This window comes from Hylobates moloch, unplaced genomic scaffold (genome assembly GCF_009828535.3).
Source record: "Hylobates moloch isolate HMO894 unplaced genomic scaffold, HMol_V3 SCAFFOLD_21, whole genome shotgun sequence".
Classification (NCBI taxonomy): Eukaryota; Metazoa; Chordata; class Mammalia; order Primates; family Hylobatidae; genus Hylobates; species Hylobates moloch.
In genome coordinates, this window is record NW_026652296.1 from 9,871,845 (window position 1) to 9,893,336 (window position 21,492).

The 21,492-nt window shown below is 40.5% G+C and overlaps 1 protein-coding gene and 1 pseudogene across 4 annotated transcripts in view; one reads left to right on the forward strand and one right to left on the reverse strand.

The window, feature by feature from the left end:
• ADNP (activity dependent neuroprotector homeobox) overlaps positions 1-21,492 on the forward strand; it is a 41,603-nt gene that overhangs the window by 13,466 nt on the left and 6,645 nt on the right. For 3 of the 4 annotated variants that reach the window (XM_032142896.2, XM_032142895.2, XM_058432928.1), the window contains 2 exons: positions 13,381-13,493; positions 15,285-15,377. In XM_032142896.2, the coding sequence (XP_031998787.1) occupies positions 13,386-13,493; positions 15,285-15,377 (201 nt within the window). In that variant the 5' untranslated portion in view covers positions 13,381-13,385. The remainder of the gene's footprint in view (positions 1-13,380; positions 13,494-15,284; positions 15,378-21,492) is intronic. The other variant, XM_032142899.2, reaches the window with a different exon arrangement.
• On the reverse strand, positions 3,366-7,265 carry LOC116461402 (26S proteasome non-ATPase regulatory subunit 10-like; annotated as a pseudogene).

Here is a 21,492-nt window from a genome sequence, read left to right on the forward strand (position 1 = left end):
GTTCTCCCAGTTTGACTGGAGCCTGGAGGTAGTTGAGAACAGACCAGCCTCCTACCAACTCCCTCCTTTCAGAAAAAGGAAGCCTGTAGTTTCCCAAGGGACTTTCAGAGGAACATGCTTAGAGTATTTGCAATGGGAAGATAATAAAGGGGAGACATAGGATACATCTGTTTTTTGAAAAACTGGCCTGTTATTTAAGGATACCAAGGTTGTGGTTTTCATTTTACAAGATATTACCATTATGATTTGGATAGAAAGAGATTCTTCAGATTTGACTATCTAGTGACTCTTGGCCTCCATGGTGATGGTAAGAGTGATTTAAGACAAGTGTCCTTAGAGCTGAATTCTTCTCTGGATGTGATGGAATCATCTGACTGACTTGAGATACGTACACATTCTTAATCTCTGTGTTACTGCTTCAGCTGGTTTGGCTGAGCCTTTTTATTTTTGAAGACCATTTCAACCTTGGGTATTGAAGTTCTGACACTTTCAGATGTATGTAGGGAACATGCTGCTGTTTGTTTTTAGTGAATGCCAGAGATAGAGTTTGGTCTGCATGGGTAGTGAGAGGAGTGCTGCATCTCAGGTCTGGAGGGTGGCCTTGAGACCCAGCTCGCTCATGGGCAAGCAGTTGCTTCACCTCAGCTGCTAATTTGTAAGATGAGAAGAGTTTAGATTAGGCAACTCCTAGGTTCTTTCAGTGATTCGGAGTGCTGCTGTTTCATAACAGATTTCAGTTGATGGTGTGATTTGGAAGATGAATCTCAATCTTTTGACTTTCCTAAGGCCTGTACTGGACATTTGTTTTTTTGTTTTTGGTTTTGTTTTGTTTTTCCCCCTCATTTCAGAAACGGAATGCTTGTGTTCCTGCAATTGAGGAGACACTGAAGACTGGTGATTGTTATTTAGATTCCATCCAGACTATCTCTTTCCTCACCAGCTGAACAAGCTAATTCTGAAAAGGCACTGCATATTTTTAAAAATATTTTTTATGTCATATGTATGAAGTGGATGCCACTGACACAAATGTACTTTTCAGGAGCATTAATTGAAAAATAATGTCCAGAATTAGAGTAGTATTGTCTCACTCGACCATCTCCTGAACATGTCACATCCGAGTAACAGTTTATCCAGGGAACTAGGGAGACTGACAAGCTGGAGCTTATCCTTTGGAGAGTGGCCTGTGAGATCACGGAAGGAATGGTGAGAAGAACTGATCCTGGTTAACTGGGAGAAGAGGGGCGTGTCTTAAAGTTTTGAAAGGCTGTCATGTGACTAGGGAATTTATAGCCTAACTGAGAGCTATGGGCAGGTTACACAGCATTGTAAAGCATAAACTTGTGAACAGAAGCTGTCCAGTGTGGAATGAGCTGCCTGGTGGGATTTTGTGCCCCCTCTTACTTAAGGTAATCAGGCAACAGTCTTTTAGAGCATCTTTTTTTTGTAGAAAGGATTCACACATGTTGATGGAAAGTGACAAAAAATATTACTTTGACTAAACATTTTTGTAAAGAATGCTATATTTAGATAAATACCATCTTTCGCCTTGCATAAATTTACACTCCCAACTAAAGAAATAGTTATAAACAATATAAAGAATAATTGATAACAGTTAAAAACTTGAAGAAAATCATTGTTTATTTTTGGAGGCAGTTTTGTATTTGGTTATCTTTTATTATCAAACTGGGAGAATAGTGAAAGTCCAATGAAGTTAGTAAGAATAGAAGAATACAGAAACTGGTTACATTTCCTGCCTGCTTCTTATCTTTATTAAGAGTGTTATAATATGATTATCCTAGGCAATATAATTGATGTTCATTATTCAGATTTAGCTTTCAGTACATACGTGTCATCATTTGCAAAGTAGTTTTCTTTCTAATCTTCCTGGTTCTCCAACTCCCTCACCCCCCTTTTTAGCGTCAGTATTACTGTACATTTTCCAATAAGCTTAAGGAAAGAGGGTACTAAACTTTATTTTCTTACCTCTCTCTTGCTGCACAGTTTTATCTGCTAATCCAGAAGAACATTCTGCCCCTGGATAGTCAGAATTACATGTTTTGTGGATTGGGGGGGAGGGGAGGAAAAGGAGGAGGCATCAGAGCTGCCTTTCTATGAAGAGTTTCCGGCATCTGGAAGCTCTTTTGCCCAAGCTTATAGGAGAATGGAAATCAGCTACCTCTGTTCAGGGCGGTGTATTTTAGAAAAAGATAGAGTGGGGTGATTGTTTCCAGACTGGCTTTAGGCTGTCAGTCTTAAAGCTGTATAAGATTAATTTTTTTAAATACAAATATATAAACCTTTTTGCAACTGGTTTGATTTAAATGTAGGGCTTAATGGCACATGTAAAGCAAATAAAGTATGTTCACTACTTCAGATGCCAATCCTAAAATAGGAACAATAAGGGCTGATTGGCTATAAGAAGAAATAGGGTTTTACTGTGACCACAGTTTTTGACTCAATGAGTGATATAGACAGGTATTAAATATGTTGCTGAGGTAAAGGCAGGAAGGAAAGAAAATGCATAAATACAAGAATGATGTTTTTTCTTTCAACATTTTATTTTTTAGTTTCTGAAATACAAATCAGAATACATTTTGTTACATAACCATTTTAGCAAGCTTGACATTTTTTCAATATAAGGTGACTCGATATAGGTACTTTAAAACTTCCTTTTTAAAAAACCATACGTTTTATCTTGGCAAATAGCTCATCAAAAAAAATACACGCGTACATGGAAAGTTGTTTTTCATTATTTTAGAGCACAACCCCCAACTTAAAATTTGGTCCACTGAAATATGTAAATATTCCTCGTATCACAAAAATAAAATCTCATGGTTGGGGAAAAAAACAAATGTTTGGCATAGGCCTGAGTGAGCTTGAAAAACAAGTTAGGATGTTTAACTGTATGGAGGAACATCACGGAGTCCACCTAGAACCATCTAGCAGAACGACTAGCCTGTTGCTATTGGAGCTGTTCTGTTTCAGAGACTGATACAAGGCGCATGCTTGGAGGTTGCTGAAGATTAACTACAGCCACGGAATCACTTACTCAGAATTAGCTGAAATTCAGTATACAAGAATATGTGACAACAGTAGAACAGTCAACAGTTACTCAGTGCCCAGAAAGCAAGCTGTAAGTTTAGAACAAGAACCTCAGCAGGAACAATAGTCAGCATATTTATAAGACTTCGAAGGTGAGGAAACATTTGTAGATGATGTCCTGTGCCCAAGTACATTAGTTTTCCAGGACACTGGGGACAGCATCACAACATAGAAAGTAAGAAGAAATCCAAGCTGTTTAACCTTCTACCATTCTCTTGAGTATTAAACCCAGGCCACCTTTGGCCACTTGCAGGGTTTCTTTTCTTCTTTATTCTCTATGTAAATATTGCTCCTTGGGACACCAGCAGTTTTGCTTCTTCCACTCTTATCACAGGCTACGTGTGGAGGAGTGTTACCCTCAGTGTCTTGGATGTTTGTGGATGCTTTGTAATACAGAAGGATATGAATCATCTTGAAGTTACCCTTGGCTGTGGCCTGGTGCTTTGCTGTAGCCTTATAATGATCCTTACCATCTGGATTAGCTCCACCTTCTACTAACATGAGAGCAATCTCATGCCTGTTTTTGGAAGCTGCATGATGCAGAGGAGTAGAGCCATTTGGATTGACAGCATTCACTTGTGCACCTTTTCCCAGAAGTGCTTTTACAGCCTCATTCTGGCCAGCACAAACAGCAGTCTGAAGAGGAGACCAATCTCACATAGTCTTTATCATTTACTGGCACTCCAAGTTGAAACAAAAATCCAACAATTTATGTATGTCTGGCTGAGCATGCCTAGTGCAATGCACTTCTGTCCTGGTCAGTTCTCATAGCCAGGGGTTTATTGGCCAGAATCCTCTCCTTCACCTCCTCCAGCTTCCCTCTGTAGGCCAAGTTGCAGACCATAAGGTTAGACACACACCCCTCTGTTTTGCTTTCCCAGGATTGATGTTTTCTTTCTGATTAGTTTTTATCTTAACAGGTACTAAATGTTTCTACAGAGACATGAAAAAATCTGTTCTTTAAATAAATAAAAGTATCATCACAGGTAGGGTAGCAGTTAACTGATGCTTTGATTCTGTTCATGAGAATCAAATGCTTGTCCCTCTTAGAAAATTGCCAGCATAACTTAATATTTTTTAGTTAGATCATTGGTTTAAGGAAACTTCAAAAATCTTACTCTTAAACCCCAGTGGGGGTTATAAGATATATATAAAAATTCTTGCATCAGCATCAATTGGAGTAATTTAAATATCAAGGATCTGAAGTTCTTACATAGTAACTTGGGTTGATGTTATCAAAAAATGAAATTGTGTATATTGTAGTAGCCTGATTGTCTTCCTAATTTTTATTAACTTGGAAAATACAGCTACCTTTTTTTTTTTTTTTTTTGGACACAGAGTCTCACTCTGTTGCCCAGGCTGGAGTGCAGTGGCGTGATCTCTGCTCACTGCAACCCCCACCTTCTAGGTTCAAACGATTCTCAGGCCTCAGCCTCCCAAATAGCTGGGATTACAGGTATGTGCCACCATGCTCAGCTAATTTTATTGTATTTTTAGTAGAGATGGGGTTTCGCCATATTGGCCAGGCTGGTCGCGAACTCCTGGCCTCAAGTGATCGCCCACCTTGGCCTCCCAAAGTGCTGGGATTACAGACATGAGCCATGGCGCCCATCCTGACAGCTGCCGTTTTCTTCACTAGTAATAGCATCATTCCTAGCCCTTGATTCCACACTCTTCTCTTCTCCCAACCCCAGGTAAAAGATAATCCCAGAGAGACTGTGTTTTTCTTTACAACTTTAGGGTAGAAATGTTTTTTAAAAAATCACAGTGTGAACTTTATTTTCTGATCCTTTAGGTTTACTGTGGATTCCCTATCACTTCATACTTTGATCAGACTAATATTATTTGGTGAAGATTTTCAGTAAACTATCAGAATTCTGCTGTAGCCATCAAACTTCATGCTTTGGTTTGATTGCCCACTAGGCCCAGATTCTACATTTCAGTAACCTGCCACTTTTGCATAAATTTGCATCATGGGCTTAGTTTAGATTAGTGACTATTTCGTGGAGGTACTTGGGGGCAGGGGACCTTTTTTTCTCTCTTTCAACCTGAGCACCTCTAGTTTTTATCTTTTTTATATTTCACCTAAGATTCCTGTGGAAGCGGGTTTCACAGCTTTTAAAAATAAAAAGTTTGAAGCTAGGCGCAGTGGCTCACACCTGTAATCCCAGCACTTTGGGAGGCCAAGGCAGGCAGATCACTTGAGGTCAGGAGTTCGAGACCAGCCTGGCCAACATGCTGAAACCCCATCTCTACTAAAAATATAAAAAAATTAGCCCAGCCGGGTGGCGCGTGCCTGTAATCCCAGCTACTCGAGAGGCTGAGGTGGGAGAATCGCTGGAACCTGGGAGGCAGAGGTTGCAGTGAGCTGAGATTATGCTACTGCGCTGCAGCGTGGGTAACAGAGGGAGACTCCCGTCTCAAAAAAAATAAGGTTTGAAAATCACTAGTTTAGGCTAAGTGCAGCTTATGTTTAGGTGTTAACCAGGAAGAAGTAACGATCCTTGTGTAGCTCTCAGTGCAATATTAGATATGCTTTTCTTAGTGGAAATGAAAGCTTTGCATTCACTAGTGTAACTGATACATTAGTCATCACTTTGGGATATGTTCAGGTTTTGGTTCCCCAACATTATAAAGTAGCAAAGCTACACCTGCAGTTGAAGGAAAGTAGGACACACTATGACACACTAGATTCTCACTTGGAGTAGTTTAAAATATAATCTAGACAAGTTGGACTTAGAGGCTAGCTTTTTCTTCTGGCTTATCTGTGCCTGTTCAGAGGTAGCTGGGTTGTCTTCTGCTTATCTAAAACAGGTTTATCTTTTTGTTTGTATTGTCTTTGTTTTGTTTTACTTTCAGATGATACTAGTAAATGCTTTTCTGCTTTTTTTCTGCCCCTAAAAATACAGACTATATGGTGCCATCCTTGATGTGGTAGCTCTGCAGAACTACCATAGACAAGCTCCACTAATTCTTGGTGTGCCAGATCCTGCAGACCTTACCTTGAGCCTGCTAAACTGGGACTGTCATCTGTTGGGTGATGCCATTGCACTCCATCCAGCCTGGGCAACAAGAGTGAAACTGTCTCAGAAAAAAAAAAAAAAGAAAGAAAAGAAATCTGGGCTTTTAGTGTATCCATCACCCAAATAATGTACAAGGACACCTTTTTCAGTCAGTGTTGCTAGGAAAATTGGATTGCCATAGTGCAGAAGAATGAAACTAGACCCCTGTCTCTCACTGTATACAGAAATCAACTCAAGATAGAAAAAAGACTCAAAGTGAGACCTGAAACTAGGGAAACCTGGGGAAAACTCTCATGGACATTGGTTTAGGCAAAGAATTCATGACTAAGACCTCAAAAGCACAAGCAACAAAACCGAAAATAGATGGGACTTAAACTGAAAAAGTTTCTGCACAGATACCTATATCATGCATATGGTTTTAATTTATCTGTAGTCTAGAGCCTAGATGAATCTCAGATTTTCATTCCAGCTGTCTGACTCTTTGTAAGGAAGCACGTGAATAGGATTTGGGCCTGGATTAGTAAAACGTTAATGTTTGGGCCCTAATCAGTAGATGTGGGTATAATTTGCAAAGACTAATAGGAATGAGTATGGCTAGTTCACTCAACAGTGGTAGTCTCCAAAATTAAACGTTGGCTGGGCACGGTGGCCCATGCCTGTAATCCCAACACTTTGCGAGGCCGAGGTGGGAAGATCACTTGAGCTCAAGAGTTGGAGACCAGCCTGGGCAGCATAGGGAGGACTCCTATTAAATTTTTTTTTAATAATTAGCTGAATGTGGTGGCACGTACCTCTAGTCTCATCTACTTGCAAGGCTGAGGCAGAAGGATTGCTTGAGCCCGGAGAATTGAGGCTGCAGTGAGCTGTGATCATACCACTGCACTCCAGCCTGGGTAACACAGAGTGAGACCCTTTCTCAAAAATAATAATTGAATGTTTACATGTAGTTCATCAGATGGCATGTGCTTACCAAAAAGCTAGTTACTCTCTATTTATTTATTTAGAGGCAGGGCGTTAATCTGTCACCGAGGCTGGAGTGCAGTGGCACGATCATTGCTCACTGCAGTCTTGAACTCCTGGGCTCAAGTGATCCTCCCATCTCAGCCCCCTGTATATCTAGGACCACAGGTCCACACCCATGCTTTCTTATAGAAACTTAGGTCTTGCTGTGTTGCTGAGTCTGGTCTCGAATTCGGCCCCCTAACATGCTGGGATTATGGGTGTGAGAGATTGCACCCACACCTAGTTACTTTCAGTCGTAAATAAAACACTTGCAAATGTTAATTCTGTTATTAATAGGTCATTGAGCTATCTCTGAATTCTTCTAGAATTTAGGGTGTTTAACTCTTTTCATACAGTGTTTTTTGTTTTTCTACTTGATGAAATCGGAGCCAAAGCATTTTTTAGAGTAACTTTCATCTTACAAACTCCTATTCTTTCTACTAGACCCAGTTCACAAGTGTAATTATTTTGCATAAATACCCTATCTTCCCTCTTAATTATTCACTTTCTCTTCTGTGTTCCCCTGCCCAGTCGGTCTGTCAAGACTTTTGGTTGTGAGTGACATGAACTTAGCTTAGGCAGAAACGATAATGTGTTTGTTTATATATTGGAAAAGGCTGGCATAGGCAAGTGTTGTTCTTCAGGCACAGCTGGATTGAGGACCTTAAACAATATCAATAGGAATTGTTCCCTTTGCTTCCTTCATGTCATGGCAGGTCCCAACTCTCCTTTTCAGCACCACTGTCATCCCTGTTTGGGGGACATGTCCAACTCTACTGGTCATTATCTTACATAGATGAAATATTCTTAACTAGTCAAACTGAGTCATGTATACTCTGCTCTACTGGAAAAGCGACTTTCTGTCTTCCATCAATCGTGGCAGAGGCGTTTCCAAGAGGAGGCTGGGCAGGCAAAAACAAGTGTCTAAACCCTACTGACTGAGGGCTGGCTATGTGTATTCTAGGCTGGAAGAAATGGACTGTTGAAGGGGAAGAACCATGTCTTACTCATCTCTCTATTCCTAGCACAGTTGAGTGGCTAAGTGCAAGTGCTGTGAAAATGATTGTCTAACAGATGAACAATATATGGGTTTGTTAAATTGGATATTTTCCCTTTTTATGTCATGAGCTGAAAGGTTTGGCTGAAGGGAGCTAGTTCTCCTTGGTATTGGAATAATGATGCTCATCTGATTTTTTGAGACAGAGTTTTACTCTTGTTGCCCACAGGCTGGAGTGCAATGGTGCGATTTCGGCTCACCACAACCTCCGCCTTTGGGGTTCAAGCAATTTTCCTGCCTCAGCCTCCCTAGTAGCTAGGATTACAGACATGCGCCACCACGCCCAGCTAATTTTGTATTTTTAGCAGAGACAGGGTTTCTCCATGTTGGTCAGGCTACTCTCCTGAGCTCAGGTGATCCGCCCGCCTCGGCCTCCCAAAATGCTGGGATTATAGGCGTGAGCCACCATGCCTGGCAAATTTTTTTTTTTAATGGCCATCTGATAAGGAGGCAAAAGAGAAAGGATTAGCTACCAAGAGGCAAATATGGGGAGGCCATACACCCATCCTTCCGCACGTCAAAACCCATCTCTGGGACAATTTTTGGCATTAGTGTTAAGGTTCCTTTATCCCTAAGAGTAATAATTATCTATATTTTAGTTTTTAGCTCTCTTTGCATTCAAAAGTGAGGAAAGGGCCCTGAATTTCAGGCAGAGACAATTTCTTATCTATTCTGTTCCCACCCCTCAGTTACTTAAGTATGGATCCCTTGTCCAGATTTGTAAAGGAGAATCAAATAGATAACTTTTTTTTTTTTTCTTTTTTTGGAGACAGAGTCTTGCTGTGTTGCCCAGGCTGGAGTGCAGTGGCTCAATCTCGGCTCACTGCAAGCTCCGCCTCCTGGGTTCACGCCATTCTCCTATCTCAGCCTCCCGAGTAGCTGGGACTACAGGTGCCCACCACCACGCCCAGCTAATTTTTTGTGTTTTTAGTAGAGACGGGGTTTCACCATGTTAGCCAGGATGGTCTTGATCTCCTGACCTCGTGATCCGCCTGCCTTGGCCTTCCGAAGTGCTGGGATTACAGGCGTGAGCCACCGCACCCAGCCTAGATAACATTAATGAACCCAGGAGCCAGCTATTGATTTGAACTTAGGTTTCTTAACAGCAAGCAGTAGACGCAAAGAAACATAGGGTCATTCTGTTCTTTTTCTTATCACCCCTAATGAGTGACTGGTAGAGTTTGGTTGAGACTTTTTTCCAAAGAATTGTTTGGCTTGTTCAAAAAGCTCACAAGAAAGGGTAACAGTGGCCCCCTTCTGGGATGGGGAGCTGCGTGGCTGGAGGGATAAGAGTGAGAAGGAAGCCTTCTTTGCTTATATTTCTGAATTGTGTGCTTGTTTTATCTACTGAGAAAAGTATTTAAAGCAAAAAAACACAGAAACATCTTTGCAAATGCTTTTGAAGGTGCCAGTGCATATGACTGTTATTTCAGCTGCAAATGGAGAAAATCTTAAGAGAAATGATCTCCATGAACAAATGCGTGGAGGGCACACTTTGTTCTGGAGAAAGGGAGATTATGGAATTTCCAAGGTTATTAGGAATGTCAGAAATATGCATATGAAGAGCATTATAATCTTTACACTGAAAGATGTAGAATGTTCTGACTTAACGTGAACATAGATTCCTGGCCAGGCATGGTGGCGCACACCTGTAATCCCAGCACTTTGGGAGGCCAAAGTCAGCAGATCGCTTGAGCTCAGGAGTTCAGGACCAGCTTGGGCAACATAGCAACACCCCATCTCTACAAAAAAAAAAAAAAAAATATATATATATATATATATATATAGCCAGGCGTCTAGGTAGTGTGCACCTGTAGTCCCAGCTGCCTGGTGGGGCTGAGGTGGGAAGATGACTTGTGCCCAGGAAGTTGAGGCTGAGGCTGCAGTGAGCTATGATTGCACCACTACACTCCAGCCTGGATGAAAAGTGGAACCCTGGCCAGGCGCAGTGGCTCATGCCTGTAATCCCAGCACTTTGGGAGGCTGAGATGGGTGGATCACGAGGTCAGGAGATCAAGACCATCCTGGCTAAACGGTGAAACCCCATCTCTACTAAAAATACAAAAAATTAGCCGGGCATGGTGGCGGCATCTGTAGTCCCAGCTACTTGGGAGGCTGAGGCAGAAGTATGTTGTGAACCTGGGAGGCGGAGCTTGCAGTGAGCCAAGATCGTGACACTGCACTCCAGCCTGGGTGACAGAGTGAGACTGTCTCAAAAAAGAAAAGTGGAACCCTGTTTCAAAAAAAAAAAAAAAATACAGATTCCTCCTAGTTGCCAAGCCTACAGCAAAATAACATTTTTTGATACAGCATTTGCCAGTAAGCAGTATCACTGCTTTATTTATAAGCCTTTTAAATTCAAAATAGATAAGTAAACCCAACACCAACTCTATGGCTGAAATACCGCTTTTTATAAATTACAAGTTTCTTACAACTAAGTTCCCTTATGGGCATACTCAAACTTTTTCAGAAAAAAATACCAACCAGGCAGTGAGATGCTTCATCTTAATGTCTTAAACCGACTTTTTAAGCTGTGAGTAGGCACTTAGGAGAATGGGTTTTTCTTTCCCCCAAGCTGCCGCTTCATTCTTTTTTATGTTTTCTATAGACTAATGACCCCAGTGGTGGTTGCATTTCCAAATCTTTATGTCTTTTTTTTTCTGAGATTGTTGAGCCACTCATCCAGGAGGCAGGGAAACCATTAATGGCTGGCTTCTGGACACATCTGTTATGAAGTGTGAAGCAGAGTTAACTCAGGAAGTTCCCAAAGAACTGAATTTTGGCCCGTAGAGAGTTTATGAAATGAACAAAGAAACAAGATGTCTCTTCCCAGTCTTAGGTATCTGTGGGCATTCATTTTAATACCTGGTTTCTTCAGAATTAGCCTGTGACACTTTTCTGTATTTCTGAAATATTTTTCTAGCATGTGCTTCTCTCTAAAAGACCTGGTTTGTAGTAGCTGTGTTTGTTTTTTGTTTGTCTGTTTTTGAGACGGAATCTCGCTCTGTCGCTAGGCTGGAGTGCAGTGGTGCGATCTTGGCTCGCTGCAACCTCTGCCTGCTGGGTTCAAGCGATTCTCCTGCCTCAGCCTTCCGAGTAGCTGGGATTACAAGCACGTGCCACTACGTCCAGCTAATTTTTTGTGTTTTTAGTAGAGTCGGGTTTCACCACGTTGGCCAGGCTGGTCTCGACCTCTTGACCTCGTGATCTGCCCTCCTCGGCCTCCCAAAGTGTTGGGATTACAGGCGTGAGCCACCATGCCCAGCGTGTAGTAACTGTTTTAAATTAAGCAAGTGATAAAGAATTTGCTGGTTTTAAGCCACCACAAAAGATGGTTTAAAACAATTTAGCAATAAAATTTGGACAAAAAATAATTGATTTGGTCTTAATTTATATCAGAAGTGACTTCTAAGTCTGTAGTTGGCTTCACAATATGCAGATTATTAGCATAGCAGAAAGGGCAGGGGACATCATAGTCATTGCTTCATAGTGAGCAGCAATTCTATCTTGAGTATGATAAGGCCCAGAAGGTTTTTTTGAAATACTTTTTATTTTGGGCCCCAATTAGACTTTGGTGCTTCATATAGAATATTTTGAGACTTCTAAGTTAGAGTAACATACCCAATTTCAAAATTTCTAGGGATTACTCTTTGATTTTGGTAGATTTCACTCTTTCTCGTTTTACTTTCCATTTTTTATAGTTAATGTTGATTTTGGATTAGAATAATAAATGAGGCAGCATTTTATTACATTTGGATTAGTTGACTTGCCATTTACAGATGATATTGGTATTAACAGAGTAACAGCCTTTATTAATTAGAAAACTGGATTTGCATATATTAAATTTTAATTCCTGGTGCTTTGCCTTTTGTTTTTGCTGTTTCGGGTTTTAGAACTACTTTATATCCTGCGAAATTGTGTTAGATTTGGATTATTAAATTGGTAAATTTTTACCATATTATGGGAAACATTTACGATCTCATTAGAAACCATACATATTCTCAACTGCCCAAGTTTTACTGATTTTATTTTCTCATTAAAGACAAACTTTTGTTTTAAGGAACTTGGGAAAGTTGATATGAATTTCTAATTTAATGTATTAGGTCATTAAAATGATTTTTGAGTTCCCTTACACACATACAGGCTTTTCATTTTTTCAAAAGGATCCTCCTTAAAGTCTGTAACAGTTAACATTTTTGAGTACCTTTGCCCAGGTATGTCGCAGGCAGGGGTGGAGTGGGGGCATGCGTTGGTCGAGTCACATATCATTACTGTATTTAGTTTGGGGAGTATACAGAAACTTAAGGTTTTTGGGTTTTGTTTGTTTTGTTTTTTTAAGAATACCGTAGCAGTAGGCAGGACAGTTCCAATTCAACAAAAACCTCTTTACCCTGGCACTCAAAACTGTAATGATGATGAACTGGTAAGCATTTTTCTGTTTTCAGATGTTCAACATCAAAATGAGAAAAGCACTAACACTTGATTTAGAAATAATTGATTGCTATTATTTCTCTAATTTTCAGCTTTAAGTTCATTACTGAACTGTTTTTTTTTTAAAGTTTTATCAGAATTATGCCAGATTAGACTCATAGTCAAAATGTCCTGTTAAAAACTGGGAAAATCAGAGAGTACTTATTTTGCCTGCCTACTTTAAGTATTCAAAATATAGTAGATATGTGCCCGGCTCAGTGGCTCACGCCTATAATCCCAGCACTTTGGGATGCCAAGGCGGGAGGATGGCTTGAGTCCAGGAGTTTGTGACCAGCCTTGGCAACATAGTGAGACCTAGTCTCTACAAAAAAATTTTAAAAATTCGTTGGGCATAGTGGCGCACTACTGGAGTCCCTTCCTCTTGGGAAGCTGAGGTGAGAGGATCACTTGAGCCCAGAAGGTTGAGGCTATGGTGAATCGTGAGTGCACTGCAGTCAATGAACCATGAGTGCACTGCACTCCAGCCTGCGCGACAGAGCAAGACTTTGTCTTAAAAAAAAAAGGAAGGAAGGATGGATGGATGAATACATCAAGCCATTTGCACATGAAAGCAGGTGTGTGTCTGTGTGTGTACACACTAGATGAGGATATCTACGCACCTTTTTTGTCAGATGGGTAGGGTTTATGATCCTGTCATCAGTGGAATTAGTAAATATTACAAGTTGTACGTGTTTTGACTTTGACTTAAATTTTTTTTTCCAATAGAAACTATGTTCCAACTTCCTGTCAACAATCTTGGCAGTTTAAGAAAAGCCCGGAAAACTGTGAAAAAAATACTTAGTGACATTGGGTTGGAATACTGTAAAGAACATATAGAAGTAAGTAGCATGTCATTTTTAAATTTTAACATGACTCAGCTTCTGATCCATTACTTTGTGTCAGTGGCCAAGATGGCTAAATCTTAGATGTGATTCTGAATTTCAGCCACAGCAGTAGCTTCATGAAAGCATTCTCAATAGCATAACTTGTGCCTTTCTGCCTAAAATGGGCTTTTTCATTTTTGCATCCTGAAGCAAAAGGCTACCATTGAGGACTTAAGCATGTCAGGCATTGAACTAGGTGCCGTAAAGTTGTCTATACATTTAATCCTTAGAACAACCATGGAGGCGGGAGGCAGTGTAGCAATTCTTATCTCCACTTCACAGATGAAGAACAAATAGGCCCAGCCTTGCAGCTGAGAAAGTGGCAGTGTCTGTGGGACTCAAAGCCTGTTCTCATTCTGATAACGCCTGAATGTTCTGGTTGACCTTCTTCTAATTGTTGAGGCATGCTTGTGTGGGTGCTTGTTGTCTCTTTCCTTAGGATTTGAGCATTTGTTGCCCCTTTTGACCCATCATAGACTATCACTTTCCCCCTTGTATAACAGTTTGGGCTTTATGAACTGTTTTTCAAGCTGTTTTATTCTATGAGCTTTATAACAGCTCTGTGGGATAGCCATGCAGTGGTCTCCTCCTTTTCAACATCTCACTGTTCCAGGTCTTATGGTTTGTTGGTCAAAGCCCCTGATTGAAAAGAAATGTTTGAAGCTGTTTCCCCCACTAACCTTTAAGTTCTAGCTGGCTAGGGAACATAGCTACCTTGTTTATCCATTTAGCCCCAGCACCTAGCACAGTGTTTTGCACATAATAGGTGATCAGTAAGTGTTTGAATGGAATTAGAAGTAAAAAAGCAAATTCATTCATACAACAAGTTTTCTTATTTTGAGTTCCACTAATAATACTTGAAGAGTATGTCACGGAAACTGAAGCTGCTCAAAAGTTGACTTCTCTAGTTATGTTGTTCCAAGTGTGGAAGTAACCCTTCTCCAACCCCAAAGTTCAGGTAGATCTGCCCGAATGAAACAGTCCATTCACTTTGCACTCTGTGGGGTCATCTTCATAGAAATAATTAATGCCAACATCACAGTACATTTTCTATCATGCATTTGATTTGTTCCTCCTATGATTATTTATGTGTAGACTTCATTTTCCACCTTGAACTGTGAACTTTTTAGGAACAAGTGGGATTTTACCCTAAGACTTTTAATCTTCCTAGTCTGGAGGGAAGTGGACCATTAAATTTTTACATGAGAGTATAAATTTAACATCATACTGCTTAACTTTCTTGAATGGCTTTCTTTCTGCCTTTTTGGGTTTGAAATTTGAGTTTTCTTCCTGATCTGATCTCCTGCCCCCTCCCCTCGAAAAAAATCTTTTTTTTTTTTTTTTTTTTTGCACAGAACCAGAAATCATATTTGCAGTGCTATAAGCAAACATTGCTATTTTAGACAACATTCCAGTACTGTAACTGACGAGTTAGAGTACAGTACTCTAATGAAAAGTGCTTTGATATTAGTGTGTGGCTGAATTTTTTACTTAATTAGAACTTCCAGCAATTTCCTTGGAAGCCTGGCTGACCATCAGGAAAGTGGTTGGTTGATATAAAATGTAGACTGCAACTTCCATATGCCTTTTTATATTTAAGAGTCTTATCACTCCTAGTTTAAGTCCTTGTTGACGTTGGTTTTCCTGTGCCTCTCCCCATCTTAGTTAGGAGGTGGGATTTACATGTAAGATTGGGTTAGCGTTTATACCACTATGTTTTTGTAAACTTATTTCACTGTTTTCTAGGATTTTAAACAATTTGAACCTAATGACTTTTATTTGAAAAACACTACATGGGAGGATGTAGGACTGTGGGACCCTTCACTTACGAAAAACCAGGTAAGTGGCACAGGAGACTTCCTCAGATGGCAGCATGCTTGGTATACTCCCTTTTCAGCTCTAGGCCTTTTATAGCAATGCAGTGATTGCGGGCAAGTGCCAAACATTGAAAGTGTCAAAATTGCATTTCATATTTTCCCGACCAGTGGGAAGACTAAGAAAAACTTTTTGTCCTTTTTTGTCCTTGGACTAAAACTTGAGGTGTAAGAAGAAACGAAATTTTGTTACTTAAAAGTTACAAAGCCTGCTGTATCCCACCATTTCCCCTAAAAGTGCTCTGGCTCTATTTTTCTGCATCTATGTTGCCATTCTTGTTTTTTCTGTACAGAAAAAGACAAGACCCTTCCTTACATTTAAGCTTTTCTTATTTCCCTATGTTGATGGCACCCAACTTCTATGGGAGGCCTGGGGAGGTGATTCTGTAGGATGTCAGTGACAGAGAGATAAAACTTCTTACAAATTGGCATTAAAAACAATATTAGCAGTGCCAGCAAGTATCAATAGATGATGATGATATCATATAGGTGATAATTCCTTCTGCATAGAGAGAGGTAATTGTCAATTTAATTTTTACCATTACCTATTTTAGGAGTGATTCTCATTCTGCATTAATGATCTGTTCATCTATTGCAACATACTTTTCAGGAAATTAGTACTCAGATATTTGACTTTTTTTTTTTTTTTTTTAAATACCCCAGGCAAAGGTACTAATCAGCAGTCTTAGAATGAGAATGCTTTCCAGTGGGACACGTCATTTATTTAATTCAGTTTTATCAGTCTGAAAGCCTCATAGCTGAATACTAAAGAAGTTGAGCTTTGAGGAGAAGCAGAGTATTTCATCTTGGTTCAAACCAGTATCTGAAACAAGTAGGTTTCTAGGGAGAAAAGATAATCTCTTGCCAAGCATGTCAGTTCGCCTGCCTTCATCAAAGGACTGACTGCATAAGTGTTAACAATCATAATTCTGAAAGTTGCTCTTTGATATCAGTATATTCTATAATGTATTATTGGCTTTTAAATACCACACCCTCCTCACAGTCTGTAGGACATTTTTATTTAACTTCTTGATTTGAATCAAAGCAGCTATTACTTCATTAGCTCTTTTGAAGTGTTCTTGGTTGAGAAGGAACAGCAAGGCTCATAGAAGAAAGCCAACTTTTCAAATCAGTTTTTCTTTTGATCAGCACTGAATCTGATACTACACTGTACTTTAATCAGAGGAAAAAATGGAGATTTGCTTTTCTTCTATGAAAATGTATCCATAATGAGGAAAGGAATAAAAGATAGAGCTTTATCTCTTGTAATTGTCTAATTGCACTAAAACATCCTGGGTCCTGAATTTTACCGCAGTCATTCACCACATAACGACATTTTGGTCAGTGATGGACTACATCTACAACAGTGGTCCCATAAGAATATAATTGAGCTGAAAAACTTGCTACCTGATGACATCATAGCGCAACATATGACTCATGTTTGTAGTGATGCTAATGTAAACACCCCTGTGCTGCCAGTCATATAGAAGTATAGCATATACAGTTATTTACAGCATGTAATACCATCATGCATTGCTTAATGATGGGATGCATTCTGAGAAATGCCTTGTTAGGTGATGTCATTGTTGAACAAACATCATAAAGGGTACTTACACAGACGTAGGTGGTATAGCCTCCTATACCCCTATGCTATATGGTATGGCCTATTGCTCCTAGGCTACAAACTTGTATGACATATTACTATAAGAGAATACTATATACTGAATATTATAAGAGTGATTAACACAGTGGTAAGCATTTGTGTTTCTAAACATAGTGAAGCATAGAAAAGGTACAGTAAAAATACAATATAAAAGAAAAATTGGTGAACCTATATTGGGCACTTGCGGGACTGGAAGTTGCTCTGAGTGGTGACTGCATATGAAGGGACATTATTGTACACCACTGTAGACTTTATAAACACACTTAGGCTACACAAAAAATAAAACTTTAAAATTTTTAACTTTTGAATCTTTTGTAAAAACACTTAGCTTAGAACACAAACACAGCAACCTGCTCGGGTCCCCTTCCACACTGCGGAAGCTTCGTCCTTTCACTCTTCATAATGAACCTTGCTACCGCTCAAAAAAAAAAAAAAAAAAAATTGTACAGCTGTATAAAAATATTTTGTCTTGATATACTTACAAGCTTTTTCCTAGTCTTAAACTTTTTTTTTTTTTTTTTAACTTTTTAAACTTAGACACAGACATAATTAGCCTAGGCCTACACAGGGTCAAGATCAATGGTATTACCATTGCCACCTTCACATCTTGTCCCACTGGAAGGTTTTCAGGAGCAGTAACACACATGGAGCCATCATTTCTTGTGATGGCAGTATTGTCTTCTAGATACTTCCTGAAGGACCTGGCTGAGGCTGTTTTAGAGTTAGCTTTTTTTTTTTTAATATAGAAGTGCTATACTCAAATAATGACTAAAAACCCTTTACCGGCCGGGCACAGGGCTCATGCCTATAATCCCAGCACTTTGGGAGGCGGAGGCGAGTGGATCGCCTGAGGTCAGGAGTTCGAGACCAGCCTGGCCAACATGGTGAAACCCCCTCTCTACTAAAAATACAAAAATTCGCCAAGTGTGGTGGCAGGTGCCTGTAATCCCAGCTACTCAGTGTTGGAAGGGGGAGCAGGGGAGGCAGGAGAATCGCTTGAACCCAGGAGGTGGAGGTTGCAGTGAGCCGAGATTGTGCCATCGCACTCCAGCCTGGGGGACAAAAGCAAGACTTCATCTCAGAAAAAAAAAAACTCATTACCAAAATCCTTGCATACTTAACTCCCACAGTTGTCCCTGTGGAACCTGCATATACCAAAAGCTAGCCCTCTGTATAAGAGGTTTGAGCATCCCAAGAATACTGTGTCTTTGATCTACATTTGTTTGGTAAAAATCCACATATAAGCAGTTCAAACCCATGTTGTTGAAGGGTCAACTATATAGTAAATACTAGGTGACAGAAGTTTTTCAGCCCCGTTATAATCTTGGGGGAACATAGTCGCATATGCAGTCTGTACTAGACAGAAACATCAGCACATGACTACTTGATAATGACAATTAAAAACTGTATTACCAGTTTATGTATTTACTATATATACTTTTTATTTTAGAGTGTACTCCTACTTTTTAAAACAGTTTTTCATGGTAACTGGTAGCAGCCTCATACAGCTTGTGTTCACTGTGTCTCTTGATTGTATCATTTTCTTGTGCATGCTTTAATCTCATGGTATTTTGTTCATCATGGCCCCTAAGCATACAAAATCCATAATGTTGCCAGTAAGGGGCCATGTTGAGTGATTGACCTGGAAACAGAGTTAGAAGTGATTAAGGACTACGAAGGTGGAGAATCAGTGATGGTTATTTCTTGCTAGTCAGGCATGTCCCATTTTACCATAGCTACGATCTTGAAGAACAAGAACAAAGTGACAGAAGCTGTTAAAGCATCTGCTTCATTGAAGGCAATGAGACTAACAAAAATTCAAGAAGGGCCTTTATCAGACACACAGAAGCTTCTGATGACCTGGATTGAAGAGCAGACACAGGTGCACACAGTGCTGTGTACCTCTCAGCACCATGATGATCACAAAGCAAAAAGTGTGTTTGCGGTGTTGAAAGAAAAGGCTGGACCTGGCTGTGATGTTGAATTTACTGCTAGTTCTGGGTGGTTTAAACAATTCAAGAATCGTTATTCATTACATAATGGGAAAGTGGTGAGTTTGTGAGTGCTGATGTAAAGGCAGCTGAAGAATTTTGGGAAACTCTAGATAAGCTGAGTCTGGAGGAAAATCACTTGCCAGAACAAATTTTCAATATGAATGAAACCTTTCTATTCTGGAAACAGATGCCTGAAAGGACTTTGATCCATGAGGAGACCAGAGCAATGCCAGGCTTCAAGGCTTTTAAGGACTGGATGACAGTCTTGCTTGGGGGCAATGTTGCAGGCCACAAATTGAAACCCTTTGTGATTTGGCACAGTGAGAACCCTAGGGGCTTCAAGCATATCAATACACACACACTTGGCCAGTGCACTGCAGGAGACATAAAAAGTCGTGGGTGACCCAGCTCCTCTTTCAAGATGCTGTCCTGAATAGATACGCTTGCAAAATGGAGAAGTAGTATTGAGAGAATAACATACCTTTCAAGCTTTTGCTTATTGTCGATGATAAGCAAATGCCTCCTTTAAGTGGTGTTTTTCATCCCAGTATCAAACACCACCTCTTTGATCCAACTGACAGAGTTACAGCAGCTTTTAAGTCATACTGTCTGAGAAAGGCCTTTGTCCTGTCGCAGCTGAGGGAGACACTGAGAAGATTCTGATATAATTCTAGAAGGATTACAATATCTGTGACTGCACTAAGAATCTTGCTTGGGCTTGGGTTGATGTCATCAGGGAGTGTATGAATGGCATCTGGAAGAATACACTCAAGAGGTTTGTCCATGACTTAAAAGGATTTGCATAAATCACGAAGTCTGTGGTTGAGACGACAAACAACTTTAACCTGGGTGTGGATGAGGACAACATAGAGGAGCTCCTAGAGGTGATTCCTGAGGAATTGACTGGTGAGCTATGGGAACTAGAACAAGAATGCATAGGTGAAGAGGAAGGAGAAAAGGAAACTGCAGGAAAAGCAAAAGAAGAACCCTCAAGAAAATTCACAGTGAAGGATTTAGCAGTGCAGACCTCAGCAAGCTCCTTAAGTTTGAAAGCACGTGGCCAGATGTGGTGGCTCACGCCGGTAATCCCAGCATTTTGGGAGGCCAAGGCGGGTGGATCATCTGAGGTCAGGAGTTCAAGACCAGCCTGGCCGACATGGTGAAATCCCATCTCTACTAAAAATACAAAAAAAATTAGCAGGGCGTGGTGGTGGGCATCTGTAATCCCAGCCACTGGGGAAGCTGAGGCAGGAGAATCGCTTGAACCCGGGAGGCGGAGGTTGCAGAGAGCCGAGATCATGCCATTGCACTCCAGCCTGGGCAACAAGAGCGAAAAAACTCCGTCTCAAACAACAACAAAAAAGTTTGAAAACATGGATCTCAATATCAAAAGGTTTTTATTAATAGAGAAGAATATTCATGGTTCGTTATCTGCGTATAATCAAATCTGTGATGAAGAAAAGGAAAGCACCATGGACTTATTTTAAGAAAAAAAATGTTTTTAAAGTTTTTCGGTGTTTTTTTTTTTTTTTTTTGAGACGGAGTCTTCCTCTTGTCGCCCAGGCTGGAGTGCAATGGCACGATCTCAGCTCACTGCAACCTCAGCCTCCTGAGTAGCTGGAATTAGAGGCGCCCGCCACCACATCCGGTTAATTTTTTGTATTTTTAGTAGAGATGAGGTTTCACCATGTTGGCCAGGCTGGTGTCGAACTCCTGCCCTTGTGATCCACCTGCCTCAGCCTCCCAAAGTGCTGGGAAAGTTTTTAAAAAAAAATTTTTTTTAAAGCTTATAGAATAGGCATATGAAGATAGAAAATATTTTTGTACAGCTGTACAATGTGTTTGTTTTTGGGGTTTTTGTTTTTGAGACAGAGTCTTGCTATGTTGCCCAGGCTAGAGTGCTGTGCTGTGATCTTGGCTCACTGCAACCTCTGCCTCCTGGGTTCAAGTGATTGTCCTGCCTCAGCCTCCCGAGTAGCTGGGATTACAGGTGCCTGCCACCATGCGCAGCCAATTTTTTTATTTTCAGTAAAGGTAGGGTTTCACCATGTTGGTCAGGCTGGTCTCAAGCTCTTGACCTCAGGTGATCCACCCTCCTGGGCCTCCCAAAGTGCTGGGATTACAGGCGTGAGCCACTGTGCCCAGCCAATCTGTTTGTGTTTTAAGCTAACTATTACTACAAAAGAGTCAAAAAGTTAAAAATTTAAAAGTGTATAAACCACAGCAAGCTGAGGTTATTATTGAAGAAAAAATATTTTTTAGGGCTGGGCACAGTGGCTTGCAATCCCAGCACTTTGGGAAGCCAAGGCAGGAGGATTGCTCGAGCCCAGGAGTTCAAGGCCAGCCTGGGCAACAGAGAGAGACCCTGTCTCTACAAAATTTACCCTAGTGTGGTGGCACACACCTATAGTCCCCAGGACTGA